Source organism: Rhinopithecus roxellana, chromosome 13 (genome assembly GCF_007565055.1).
Source record: "Rhinopithecus roxellana isolate Shanxi Qingling chromosome 13, ASM756505v1, whole genome shotgun sequence".
Taxonomy (NCBI): domain Eukaryota; kingdom Metazoa; phylum Chordata; class Mammalia; order Primates; family Cercopithecidae; genus Rhinopithecus; species Rhinopithecus roxellana.
Window position 1 is genome coordinate 25,297,277 of NC_044561.1, and position 14,095 is coordinate 25,311,371.

At 47.0% G+C, this 14,095-nt stretch overlaps 1 protein-coding gene across 1 annotated transcript in view; it reads left to right on the plus strand.

Moving 5' to 3' along the window:
- KIAA1671 (KIAA1671 ortholog) overlaps window positions 1-11,367 on the plus strand; it is a 264,890-nt gene extending 253,523 nt beyond the window's left edge. Inside the window, 2 exon segments of the mRNA XM_010373298.2 lie at window positions 4,111-4,193; window positions 5,803-11,367. Coding sequence (XP_010371600.1) covers window positions 4,111-4,189 — 79 coding nt within the window. The 3' untranslated portion in view covers window positions 4,190-4,193; window positions 5,803-11,367.
- The last annotated feature ends 2,728 nt before the right edge of the window (window positions 11,368-14,095 follow it).

Genomic DNA, 14,095 nt, shown 5'->3' on the forward strand with positions numbered 1-14,095 from the left:
GCCTAGGAAATGGAGGCTATGATCGTGCCACTGCACTCCAGTCTGGGCAATGCAGTGAATCCCTGCCTCTCTAATAAATAAAAAGAAGCTTCCAAGAGAAGGAGACACTTGAACTGAATCATGGTGGACAATTGGGTCTTAGCTGGACCAAGGGCAGTGAGAGGGGATCCCAGGCTAAAGCCGCTACGCATGCAAAGGCCTGGAGGCCAGATGGACCTGGGAGCCTCAGGCAGTGCACAATACATAGCACAGAGTGGGCTGTGGGAACCTGAAGGCGAGACGTTAGAGAGAGACGGTGCCATAGTTGAGACAGTGCCTCCCTGCTCTGGTAATGCCAGAATTCCGGCTCCAAAGTCTGTGGAGGGCTCTAGCATTTCTCTGTGGCTGGAGGAACCCCCAGACCAGGGTCTCAGAGGCATCTCCGGAGGCCTGGGCTTGTGTCTCCACTATTAGGCAAAGCTTGGCTGAGGTCTAGAGTACCCTAGACCCCCATCTGCCCAGGGGTCCCTCTTCTTCCTCATTACTAGACTGGCAGGCATAGCAGTTGAAGGCCTGCCCCTAGACTCCAGAGTCACCTCATCTCTAGTCCCCTCAGGTGCAGACCCCGACCGTACCGCCAACCAGGCCAGCATCTTTTCTGACCCCTCCAGGGCCACGGGTCTCACGAGCTTTCTCTGAGAACAGAATCAGTCACGTCCTATGTGCATGTGTGTTTGATTATAAAAGCAGTAGATCTTCACTGTAGAAAATACAAAAAGAATACAAAGGGAAAAAGAAAATCATCCATGATCCCACCGTGCAAAGACCACTACTGTTGATATCTGGGCATCTCTCCTTCCATTTTCTTTTTCTTTGTAACATAGCTGAGATCACGTTTGCTGAGTTTGATTCCCCTGCTCCGTGTTCTATATGAATATTTTCCCGAGCCTGTTTGCAATCTTCATAAACGTGATTTTTTTTCTTGAATAAAGTTTTAAACAATGATGACTTTATTGTTTTTTGTTTTGTTTCATTTTTTGTTTTTGAGAGAGGGTCTCACTCTGTTGCCCAGGCTGGAGTGCAGTGGCGTGATTATAGCCTCCACCTCTCCAGTCTCAGGTGAATCCCCTGCCTCAGCCTCTGTGAGTGGCTGGGACCATAGTTGTGTGCCACCACGCCTGGCTAATTTTTGTATTTTTTTGTAGAGACATGATTTTGCTATGTTGCCCAGGCCGGTCTCGAATTCCTGGGCGATCCTCTGCCTCCCAAAGTGCTAGGATTACAGGCATGAGCTACCGTGCCTGGCCTGACTTTATTGTTTTTATTAAAATGATGTGTTCTCATTGTAAGAAATTCTGAGAACACAGAAAACTGCTAAGAAGAAGGTAAAAAAAATAAAACTCAAAAATAGTACCATGTAGATGGTGGCTACTCAAATGTATTCACTTTGAGAAAATTCATTGAGCTGTGCACATTTTGATTTGAGTGCCTTTCTGTATGTGTTCTTCCATTGTAAAAAGTTTAAACAGGCTGGGCGTGGTGGCTCACACCTGTAATCCCAGCACTTTGGGAGGCCGAGTCAGGCAGATCACAATGTCAGGAGATTGAGACCATCCTGCCTAACACAGTGAAACCCCATCTCTACTAAAAATACAAAAAATTAGCCAGGCGTGGTGGCGGGCGCTTGTAGTCCCAGCTACTGGGAAGGCTGAGGCAGGAGAATGGCATGAACCCAGGAGGCAGAGCTTGCAGTGAGCCGAGATCGTGCCACTGTACTCCAGCCTGGGCGACAGAGCAAGACTCCATCTCAAAAAAAAAAAAAGTTTAAACAAATCTCACCTCCCCAAAACAATTATTGACATTCGATAAACAAAAGGCATCTCTGTTTGTCTTATGGGCATTGTATTGTTCAGCGTTCTCCAGAGAAACAGAACCAGTCGTGTGTATGTGTGTGTGTGTGTGTGTGGGTGTAAATAATACAGTTGACCCCTGAACAAGGCAGAGATTAGGGGTACTGACCTCCTACCTAGTCAAAAATCTGCATGTAGCTTTTGACTTTCTAAAACCTAACTACTAATAGCCTAGTATTGACCGGAAGCCTCACCCATAACCACATATATTTTGTATGTTATATTTTATATATTCTTACAATAAAGTAAGCTAGAGAAAAGATGTTATTAAGAACATATAAGGAAGAGAAAATATTTTTCCTGTTCATTAAGTGGAAGTGGATCATCATAAAGGTCTTCATCCTTCATCATCATTGTTTTCCCATTGAGCAGGCTGAGGGGGAGGCGGAAGAAGAGGGTTTGGTCTTGCTGCCTCAGCGGTAGCAGAGGCAGAAGAAAATCCAAGTGGACCCACACAGTTCAAACTGTGTTGTTCAAGGGTCAGTTATATATACATGTACGTATATATGCATGCACGTGTAGACGCTTGTATGTATGTATAGAGATTGATTTTAAGGAATTGGCTCATGTGATTGTGGAGGAAGGCAAGTCCAAAATCTGCAGAGTAGACCAGCAGGCTGGGGGTGCAGGGAAGAGTCCAAGTCCAAAAGGCTTCCCTCTTCTTCCTGGAAGGCCAGTCTTTTTCTTTTCTTTTCTTTTGAGACGGAGTCTCACTCTGTCGCCCAGGCTGGAGTACAGTGGCGCTATCTTGGCTCACTGCAAGCTCCGCCTCCCAGGTTCCTGCCATTCTCCTGCCCCCGCCTCCCAAGTAGCTGGGACTACAGGCACCTACCACCATGCCCGGCTAATTTTTTTTTTTGTATTTTTAGTAGAGACAGGGTTTCACCATGTTAGCCAGGATGGTCTTGATTTCCTGACCTCGTGATCTGCCCACCTCGGCCTCCCAAAGTGCTGGGATTACAGGCGTGAGCCACCGCACCTGGCAAGGCCAATCTTTTTCTATTCAGGCCTTTAACTGAATAGATGAGGCCCTTTCATATCACAGAGGGTGGGTCTGCGCTACCCAGCACCTACTGATTTAAATGTTAACCTCATCTAAGAAAAAATGTCTTTGCATAAACATCTAGAATAATGTCTGACCAAATATCTGGGTACACATTAGGTTGAAATTGATGCCTAAAACTAACCATCAGAGACACTTACCTGGATAGAGAGATGGAAGGATGAATAGCTATTTGCATGACAAATGAATGGATGGAAATGATTTTATATAAGATGAATTTTTTGTTTGTTTGTTTGCGTTTTGTGGAGAATGGGGTCTCACTGTGTTGCCCAAGCTGGTCTCAAACTCCTGGGCTCAAGCTGTCCTCCTGCCTCTGCCTCCCTAAGTGTTGGAGTTACAGGCGTGAGCCACTGTGCCCAACCAAGATACATTTTTATACCTGCAGATTATCTCATAGAACGGATATACTGTGATTTATTTCAGCGGTCCCCAACCTTTCTGGCACCGTGGACCAGTTTTGTGGAAGACAATTTTTCCACAGACCAGGGGTATGGGGGGTGGTTTTGTAATGATTCAAACACATTACATTCACTGTGTATTTTATTTCTATTATTATTACATTGTTATTATAATGAAGTAATTCTACAGCTCACAGTAATGTCGAATCAGTGAGAACCCTGAGCTTGTTTTCCTGCAACTAGATGGTACCATCCGGGGGTGACGGGAGACAGTGACAGATCATCAGCCATTAGATTATCATAAGGAGCCCGCAACCTAGATCCCGCGCATGTGCAGTTCACAATAGGGTTCATGCTCCTGTGAGAATCTTAATGCTGCCACTGATCGGACAGGAGGCGGAGATCAGGTGGAATGTGAGTGATGGGGAGCGGCTGTGAATACAGACGATGCTTCACTCACTCTCCCACCACTCACCTCCTGCTGTGTGGCCCCCATTCCTAACAGGCCATGGACCCGTATCGGTCTGTGGCCCAGGGGGTTGGGGACCCCTGATTTATTTAATATTCCTCATTGTTGGACACTGGTGAATTTCTACTGCTCGCTTATCAGTCCCGTTAATACGGGCATCTTTGCCACCTCCAAGTGCTTGCCGCAGCCCCGCCTGGGCCCAGGGATAGACAGTCAGGTACCACTCAGTCCTGCCCGCGAGGAGCCCACAGTCTGGTTTCAGCTTGTCTCTTACTGGCTTTGTGGTTTCAGGTCGGATGAACCCTCTCCCCAGTGGCTAAAGGAATTGAAATCCAAGAAGAGGCAAAGTCTTTATGAGAACCAAGTTTGACCAGGTATGAAGGGGCTCTGCTGGGGAACCTGGGAAGAACCCTGCAGTCACAGGAATGGGGAACTCAGTTAGGGTGGCCAAGCCTCAGAGACCGGGGCTGTTGTACCCAAGGAAAGAGGCTGTGCAAGGGGAGAAGTGAGGGGTGGGGAGTGTTCAGAGTTCCTGTAAAGAGGATGGTGATGTCTGTTTCCATTTAGGGAGGAAACAAAGCTGGGCTGCCTGGAGTGGGTGAAAGGCACCAGGCCAGGAGGCAGGTGACCGGGGCTCTGGGCTCATGCATTTGGCTGGCCCTTCTAGCTGCATCACCTTTTGTTGATAAAACAAAAGGGCGGGACATCAGAGGTTAGCTTAATTAGAAATGGTTACTTTGCTTTGCTTTTTTTTTTTTTGAGATGGAGTTCCACCCTTATCGCCTAGGCTGGAGTGCAGTGATGCAGTCTCGTATCTCAGCTGACTGCAACCTCCGCCTCCCGGGTTCAAGCGATTCTCCTTCCTCAGCTTCCCAATTAGCTGGAATTACAGGCGCCTGCCACCATGCCCAGCTAATTTTTATATTTTTTGTAGAGATGGAGTTTCACCATGTTGGACAAGCTGGTCTCGAACTCCTGACCTCAGGTGATCCGTTCGCCTCGGCCTCCCAAAGTGCTGGGATTATAGGCGTGAGCCACCACGCGTGGCCAGAAATGGTTACAATTTTTATGGGGTGAATGTTTCATGTACAGCCTATGTAGTTAAAAATCAATTTGAAAAAATATACATTAAAAAAAATCACGATTAGATAGGCACTGGTGTAAGTTGCAAATGACTGAACGTCATGAACTTCAGTTTCCTCATCTGTAAAATGGGTTAGCAGTGTCCACACCGCCAGGCTGTCCTCAGGGCCCACTGAGAATGCACCTGTGGTGCTTGACCAAGCACTGCCTGATGGTACATGCACCATCAAAGTCGGCATTGATGTGATGAGCACAAGAGACTCACCATCCCTTATCCACAAAGCCAAATTCCAGAAAGCTCTGCAAACAAAGGTTTTTCCTAACGCAGTGGTGAAACCTGACCTGAGTGAATATAATTCTACTTCGACTCTCTTTTCCCCACTTTATATGAATGTTCATAATACACGGCAGGCATATTATCTGCTTGATTATGCTGGTGTTACATATGTGTATACATATATGTGTATATGTTACATGATTATGTATGTATGATGCACATGTGTGTGTATAATTCTAAAAATTTTAAATTCCCAAATAAAACTATGCTCAAGGGATTTGGATAAGGGATCGGGACCTGTGTTTATTTTGTGTTTGGTGCAGTACATGTAATATCTCATTTAAGCCTCCAGCAACAACCCCTTTGAGGAAACTGAGGCTCAGAATTGAGACTGGAACCCTGATCTGACCCTAAATTTCATGTTGGTTTCATGGTATTCCATGACTGCCACCCTCCTCACCTCCCCTTTCCCCCCAACACAAAAAAAAATCTATTTTCGGACTTTAGGCTTCTAGAGGTCTCTTTATTGGAGAATATCAGGCAAGGTTTTAAGGCCTGATGGTAGAGAGAAATGGAGCCAAACGTTCCCACCGCTGACACCAGGACTGTCCCTTCCTCTCCAGGCAGGGAACCCTGCTACGTCTACTGAACAGAAGCCTTAACCGTCAGAACCCGCAGACGAGGCCAAGCTGCTGCCGTTTCTTCCTGCACAATGCTTATGTGCCTGGGCCCTTCCCGTTGGATTAAGAATGCTATCCAGTGCCCCCATCCTCACCAGGCTCTCCCTGGATCCAGACGGGAAGACCCAACCTCCAGAAGCACTTGCTCATCTCCCCAGACAGCACTTCAGGCTGGGAAAGGAGCCAGGCTGCCCAGAAATGTCTACGTGGGTGGTTTTGCTTTTTATGTAAAAATGTGCATTTCTACCTACTTTAGACACCTGCATCAGCTCCAAGAACATCAGCATGAGGCTGGAATTGCCTCCCCAGGTTCTGAAAAACACCTGAATTTGTGAAAGCACCTCCTCAGCCAACCCCAGGGCAGGTCTTTTTTGGGAAGGACATTTCCAAGAAAGATCCAACTGTTCATTTCCTGCTGTAGTCTCGATGCAAGGCATTACCGCCAAGTTGAGGGGTTTTTGTTCTTTTTTTTTTTTTTTTGGTGAGTTTCTTCTTCCCCTCGAGGAATCAGCAGTTCCAATTTTGAAACGTACCCTCCCTGATTGTGTGTATTTCTCTTTCTAGTGGGGCTGTGTGCATCACTGGCCTATGTTATTGTATGTCATTTTTGTTGGCTTTAGAAGGCGATAAAGCAATAATTCAGCTAATTTTCTTTGAAACTTGATATGTATGTATGTGTTTACGTTAAAGGACAGGAAGAAAGATGTGTGAATAATTTGTTCTGAAGTATCCAGTCACCTCAGGTTATCTTATCCCTATCCAAGCTGTTTAGAAGTTATAATTGTCACTCTTGTATATATTTCCCTGGCTTCTTTTCATTTGAGCTCTGGTTTCTGTAGGGTGACCTTTGCCCCTTGGCCTTAAGGGTTCGTAAACTGCAGCCCAAATGGTGGTGCCTTTGCCACTGAATCATCAGACCCGCCCTAGCAATCTTTTTCTCCAGAGTCTTCTTTGAACATGACCTGGGCTGCTGGCATGGAGGAGTTGTTCCGAACTGGCCTCAGAACAGATGCATGAATGAAGGGTACTTTTTCTTTTGCTCACCTCATTTTCCCCCATCGAACTCCACCTGACCAAGTGCTTTTTTTGGTCCAAATGCGGGTCTTCCTGAAAGCCCTTCTCTGGAGGGGAGCTCCCCAGCCAAGGACTCTGGACAGAAATGCTGGGTGCTAGGTGACAAATCATAAAGCTGGCCCTGCCTCCTTTTTTTCTTGCTAGCGATCAGCTCATTCCAGGGAATCCCCAAGACCTCTGGGGGCTCCAGACACTCTCTACCTTGTCTTTGTTTTTGGAAATGCCCAACACCAGACTCTTCCACTTCTGAGTCCTAAGGCTGTAGCAGATATCCTAGATGTGCTTGGCTGGCCACCTGCCATGCCTGGACTTGCCATAGTCTACGTGCCAACTTTGGGAGATACCCATCATGAGATGCTTGGGCAATTCATAGAGAGCCTGTGGCATGGGGTGGCGTTTCCTAGTGGATCCATGCGCAGCACTCTGGCTAGATACGGAAGTGGGGGGCATGTGTGCCCTCTACTCCCTCCCCACAGTTTCCTAAGAGGTAAAAGTCTCGATGAATCCATTATTTGCAAATGCTGTCAAAACATGCTTCCCTTTTCCCTGGCTACCTCTTAGGATTTCATTTGTCTCTCCATCTCAGCTTCCTCCCTCATCTCCCTTTACCCCTATTCTCTCTCTTAATGGGTGGATGGGCATGGATAGAAATCCTCTGTTTGTCTAGGTCAGGACAAACACCTAGGCCCTGGTGAGGCAGTTGCCGTTCAGCACCAGGGACAGCAACTGCAGGGCTGTGAGGCAGGAACCCACCTTGTGTCCTGTTTGATGAGCTTTGGTTACTGATGAACACTTGCCGGACCATGCCACCACCCAGCCTTTTACACCTGGGAGCCTCATGCATCTGGGTTTGGGCGTTTGGACCTGCTTGATGATCGTTTGTTTTCTCATCATTCCCTGAATTAGTCATCTAGTCATCTGTGGCCATTTGGGGATTAATTCCTGCAACTGCTTCAGTTGAATTCTTTTTTAAAGATCCAGTTTCTGTTTTCTAATAATTTGGATCTTATGGCTTTCAAAGTCAATAGGATCCCCTTTAAAAAATACCTACTGTTGAGTTTTTTTTTTTTTTTTTTTTCTGAGACAAGGTCTTGCTCTGTTGCTCAAGTTGGAGTGGAGTGGCACGATCACAGCACACTGAAGCCTCTACCACCTGGGCTCAAGTGATTCTCCCACCTCAACCTCTCAGGTAGCTGGGACTACAGGTATATGCTACCATGACCAGCTAATTTTTTAATTTTTTTGTAGAGACAAGGATCTCACCATGTTGCCCAGGCTGGTCTCAAAATCAAACTTCTGGGCTCAAGCAATTCTCCCCGCTCAACCTCCCAAAGTGCTGGGATTACAGACATGAGCTACTGCAGCTGGCCTAAAACACATTCCTAGTCTTTTGATGCTGACTTCTTATCTTGGCTGATGTCTGTCTTTCCTTCAGGGGGAAAGGACCCCTTTGTACCATCTCAAGCAGTAGGAAAGGAACTGCTCTTACATCTATTGATGCTCCTCATGCGAAACTCTCAATTCTTAATTAGTCATGTCTCAGCTCAAGGATATCAGACAGGAAGGAAACACATTTGAAAATGAGATTGACTGGAGATTTTTTTCCCTAATCTCTCACACCTTAATTGGAAAAATAATCTATTTAATTCTGTGTTAATTAGGATATACAAAGTTCACCCTCCTTGAAAGTGACTAGGGCAAGCCCTGAAGATCTTCCTCACCTCCTTTTATTTTTCTGTAACCTTATCTCCTCCAGCACCGCAGGGCAGACAATCACAGTGAGTCAAGAACGACCCTCTTTCGTGAACGACCCTCTTTCGTGCGGGCTCCGCCATGACCTCTGAACCCTGCTTATGATCAGTGCAATGAAGTTAGAAGTAACTGATGATTGGGAGCCTTTGCAGATAGCTGGGCAAATGGGTAATTTACTTCTCCCTATTCTAAATGGAGTGTGCTGTCTTTGAGGCTAAGCAAGGGGGTGTTGTACACTAGTTTCTAGACTTTGCCTGGAGACCCCTTTGGAAATCCATCTTCTTTTAATATCACTTAACATGCCTTAATAATCTGTGTGCAATGGAGTCATCTTCTCCTCATCCAACCCTCCTCCCTGGGGGCTTCGGCTGTCCTCAATGAGAGTCTCATGCAGAATGGAAAATCCTCCATATGTACAATCTCTCACCCCTCCTCATTGCTCTTCCTCCTCAGCTCCACCACCCCTTTGCACATCAGCATTTTGACAGCTGGTCTTTTGAGAAGCCCGTGTCTTTTTCCTCTTCAGTAGATACCCTTCTTCATGGTCTTTTGCCTAATGAAACAGAGGCCTTTGGCCTTTGAAAATCCATGACGAGGCCTCAGAAATCAGTATTGTGGAGGATTACTCCATGCCACCAGAGACACTCTGGTGAAAGAGAAACCTCGTGGTCTTTAGGATGTTGGGATTTTGAGTGGTAGCCTCAGGATTCAGGGAAAGGACAATTGGATGGTGGTGTTTTCCAGGGGACGAGCCAAATCACGTGGTTTCAGACACTTGTGTTTTCCTTTGTGCCTCCCTGGAAGGGAGGCCACCTTAAGGGTATTGCCAAGAAGCCAGAATTGAAATAGGCATGAGCCTGTGGTTGTCAACTTTACAGGCTGGGCAAGGGATTTAGCAAGACCCTTAGTGTGATTTTCCTAAAAGAGACCTCAGCTGCTCCGACCTGGTGCTGATAGCTGCTTTGTCCATCTATGCTTTAATATTTTTCTTTATAATATGTCCCCAGATGGCTCCTGGAACTAGTCATAATTACAAACTGTAAAAATCCCTCCTCCTCAGTGTAGATATTTAAACCAGAGTAAGTGATGGGGAGACATTCTGTGGTCTCTGAATGTGCCTTCCCCTCACCATGTGTGAAAACACAAAAGCCGCAGTTCCATGGCATCGTGGTTCCATGGGGCTGGAGGGTAGGACCCTCCACATCTAGAAGGGGATCTGCTTTGGGCTTGGTCCCCTTTAGCGAGTAGGGGACCCTTGCTGTGTGCTGAGAGGCTGCTAGGACTCACACAGTTGGAATTCTGGGCAGGCTCAAGAAGTCTAGAGCCACGTAAAAAGCTGGTAGGCATGAATGTGCCAGGTATTTGCCAGCCTGTGTCTCCTTTTGCACCCCCCAATCCAGAGTTTTCTTTCTTTTGACTAAATTGGCTCCTGCAGGGGGAAGGGCAGCAAGCTAGGCCCTCTGCTCTGGGAGGTCGGCCTGAGGTTTCCGGTAAGTTAACCCTTAAAATCGACACCTCAGCCCGCCCTGCCCTTTGGCCTTCCCAGAATCTCCTTCAGTGGTTGCTCTCCCACCTGTGCCATAACATCATCTTCCATGACTTGGACTGGCACTTCCTTGATAATCCCTGTTGGCATCACACCGGCTACAAATTATGCTGTTTTCTAAAGAATTTGAACTTTTTTTCTTCTTTTCTTGAGACAGGGTCTTGCTGTGTTGGCCAGGCTGGAATACAGTGGCACAATCATAGCTCACTGCAGCCTCCAACTCCTGGGCTCAAGCAATCCTCCCACCTCTGCCTCCGGAGTAGCCCAGATGACAGGAGCACACCACCACGCCCAGCTGATTTTTTAAATCTTTTTGTAGAAACAGGATCTTGCTATATTGCCCAAGCTGGTCTCTAACTTGGTCTCAAGCGATCCTCCCACCTCAGCCTCCCAAAGTCCTGGGATTACAGGCATGAGCCACCATGCCCAGCTGAATTTGAGCTTTTTAATAATCTCATTCCATATAGCCTTATAGATCCTGTAAATAGGGGGGTCACAAAAGTAATATATTGTGTTATGGAAGATAATTTTGTACTGTGCTGTTTCCTAAATCACAACAATATCCTAAAGTCATGCACTTCCCAGATGATCGTGATCCTCAAAATGCTTTGTAAGATGGGGTAGAGTGTGGAAATACATATATACACACACAGACACACACACACGTAAGTATAGTATATATTTTCCTAACCTTTCTTCTGGGTCCTTCCTCAGCTCTGAGTCACGATAGAAAAGGAACTTGAGTGCTTTGTGTAGGATAGTTAAGCTTCCTGCCGGCGGTGTTCTTGCAATTGCCTTACGAATTCACAAGCTCTAGGAGTTCTGAACGAAAGGCAGACAAGACGCACTTTATCCAATCCCAGAAAGAATCTCTACCCATGGGACTGAGAATTCATCTAGAAAACCTTATATTTTTAATGTTAAAAAAAAAATGGGGCTTATCAGACCTCACAGAGTATTGGACGTCTACAAGTGCTTTTATATTTTGTAACTGTAAAGAGGTTTCATATGCACAGAAGAGCAGTTGGAAATCTGGTCAACTGCAATAAAACAAGATGACCTTTGCATGTACAAAGATGTTGCATTCAGACTATGAAAATAGCAAATAAAGCTTTGGTGCAAGCTGCATTGGAGAAGTCGGTGCGTCCATGTGTGAATGAATAGAGTCTCCCATGCATGCAGGCCCTGACTGGGGCTGGCTGAGTCAGTCTGTCCTGTGCTGAGCTGTGGGCCGGCCAGCAAAAGGACAGAGCTGGGGTCCTGGGAGAGGGTGTCCATGCAGAATGGGAGGCCATGGAAACAAGGCAGGATTTCCGTTCAGACTGACAAGGGATTGAGTCCTCCTTCTGCCACCTCCTGGCTGTGGGATTTTCTTTTAAGCACTGGTTCTCCTTAGCTATACAATGGAAATGGTGATTGGGACATTTGCAGGTAAGAGTTTAAGGCAGTGGTTCTCAACTGGGTGGATTGTGCCCTCCAGAGCACGTCTGGTAATGACAGGAGGCATTACTGGTTATCACAAGGAGGAGAGAAGATGCTCCAGGAAGTGAGTGGAGGCCAGGGATGCTGCTCAGCAACCTACAATGCACACAGGACAGCTCCCACCCCGACCCCACCACAAAGAATGACCCGACCCCAAATGGCAGTAGTGTCAAGATTGAAAAGTCTGGATCGGGGAGATGTGGTACATCAAAGTGATGAGCGTGCAGTAGATCTGCAAGATCCTGAAAGATGTGATGGGAGGGGGAGCCACGCCATCCCCACCTCTGCCTTCCTCCTTCTATCCCAGCTGGTGGCAACTACATCCCAACTCAGGGTCCAAACCAACTCTGCTTTCTGTCACCTTCAGCAGGAAGTAGCCCCTTGGCTTGAACTGTCCAGAGTAGGCAGGATGCTGGGAATAAAAGTCAAAAATAACAGATACTGTGCACACTGCTTTGCTTATATGACCTCCCACAATGGCCCAAGTAGAGAGAAGGTTCTCCATTTATGGGTGAGGAGACAGTAGCTCTGAGACCTTCAGGAACTTGTTCAAGGTCACACGGATCTGTGTGACTCAGAGTCCGGCTGTCATCCACAGCATCTCACCACCGTCTCCCTCTAGGGGGTACAGGGTAACTGGGTTTGTTTTGTTTTGTTTTTTTGTTTTTGTTTTTGAGATGGAGTCTTGCTCTGTCACCCAGGCTGGAGTGCAGTGGCACGATCTTGGCTCACTGCAAGCTCCGCCTCCCGAATTCACGCCATTCTCCTGCTTCAGCCTCCTGTGTAGCTGGGACTACAGGCACCCCCCCACCACGCCCAGCTAATTTTTTGTATTTTTAGCAGAGACGGGGTTTCACTGTGTTAGCCAGAATGGTCTCGATTTCCTGACTTCGCGATCCGCCTGCCTCAGCCTCCCAAAGTTCTGGGATTACTGGTGTGAGCCACCGCACCCGGCCTGTAACTGGGTTTTATGCTGACTTGAGGATTTTAGCCAAAAGCAAATACCAACAACAAAAGAAAACCTTGTTAACTCACTCCTTTGCTCCAGTATAGTTTTATTCATAAAATAATCACTTATTAGATATTGATTACAGGCAAAATTATACTTTGTTAGACACTTAAAAAATTCCTGGAAGCAGCTGGGCATGGTGGCTCACACCTGTAACCCCAGCACTTTGGGAGGCTGAGGCGGGCAGATCACAAGGTCAGGAGATCGAGACCATCCTGGCTAACACCGTGAAACTCCGTCTCTACTAAAAATACAAAAAATTGGCTGGGCGTGGTGGCGGGTGCCTGTAGTCCCAGCTACTTGGGAGGCTGAGGCAAGAGAATGGCATGAACCTGGGAGGCGGAGCTTGCAGTGAGCCGAGATCGCGCCACTGCACTCCAGCCTGGACAACAGAGCGAGACTCCGTCTCAAAAAAAAAAAAAGAAAAGAAAATTCCTGGGAGCTGGGTGCAGTGGCACGTGCCTATAGTTCCAGTTACTCAGGACACTGAGGAGAAAGGATTGCTTGAGCCCAGGAGTTTGAGTCCAGCCCGGGCAATGTAGCAAGATCCTATCTCTTAAAAAAAATTTTAAATGCCTGGATCTACCTTTTCTTTGGTCATAAATAAGTTGACTGTGATGGTCACTTTTATTTCTATTGAGGCTAAGAGCCCAGGCCATGGAGCAGGCCAGCCCCTTCTCTCTGCTGTGTGATTCTGAGTAAATGAGTTTACCTCTCTGAACCTTTCTCCATGTATAAAATGGAATCACAATTCCTCCCCTAAAGCTGGCTGGGTGAGATTTCCACATATTGCTTATGAAGCTGACACAATGCCTTGCATGTAGTAGGTGTTCAATAAATGGTAGCTATTACTTGTGAATGTCTTCTGCAGGAAGAAAGTCAGTCTGTCAGTTCTGTAACAGTATCCTGTGGAAACAGGTGGGTGGATTTGTGCCCAAGTTGGAGAGTATGTTTAGGGTGATCTGACTTAAAATTTAGGCCACATGGCACATGGAAAATGGAGAGTGTCTTGGGTCCCTCATTTTGAGAACTAGAATCTTTCCAAAGGTTTCATGTACCCCAGTAGGAAATGGTGACCCCAAGAAACCAAAGACAGGGAGCTGGTGGTTGTGGAGAGACACCGGAGAGCTGCACACTCTGCCCCTCGCCCAGTGCTGCTGGGCTTCCCACAAAGCCAGTCTGTCTGCCCCCAGGAAGTCATCAGAGGCTGTGGCTGAGGAGACAGGCACTGGGGGCCTCCGTGGACCCGCTATTGGAGTGAAATGGCCTGGATGAAATTGGGTGGACAGGGTGCTGCCTCAGCAGGCTGGGATGTGCTGGGCTGTCAGAAAGTGCTCATAAATAGCATGCCCCTTGCGAAAGCAGGCGAGTCT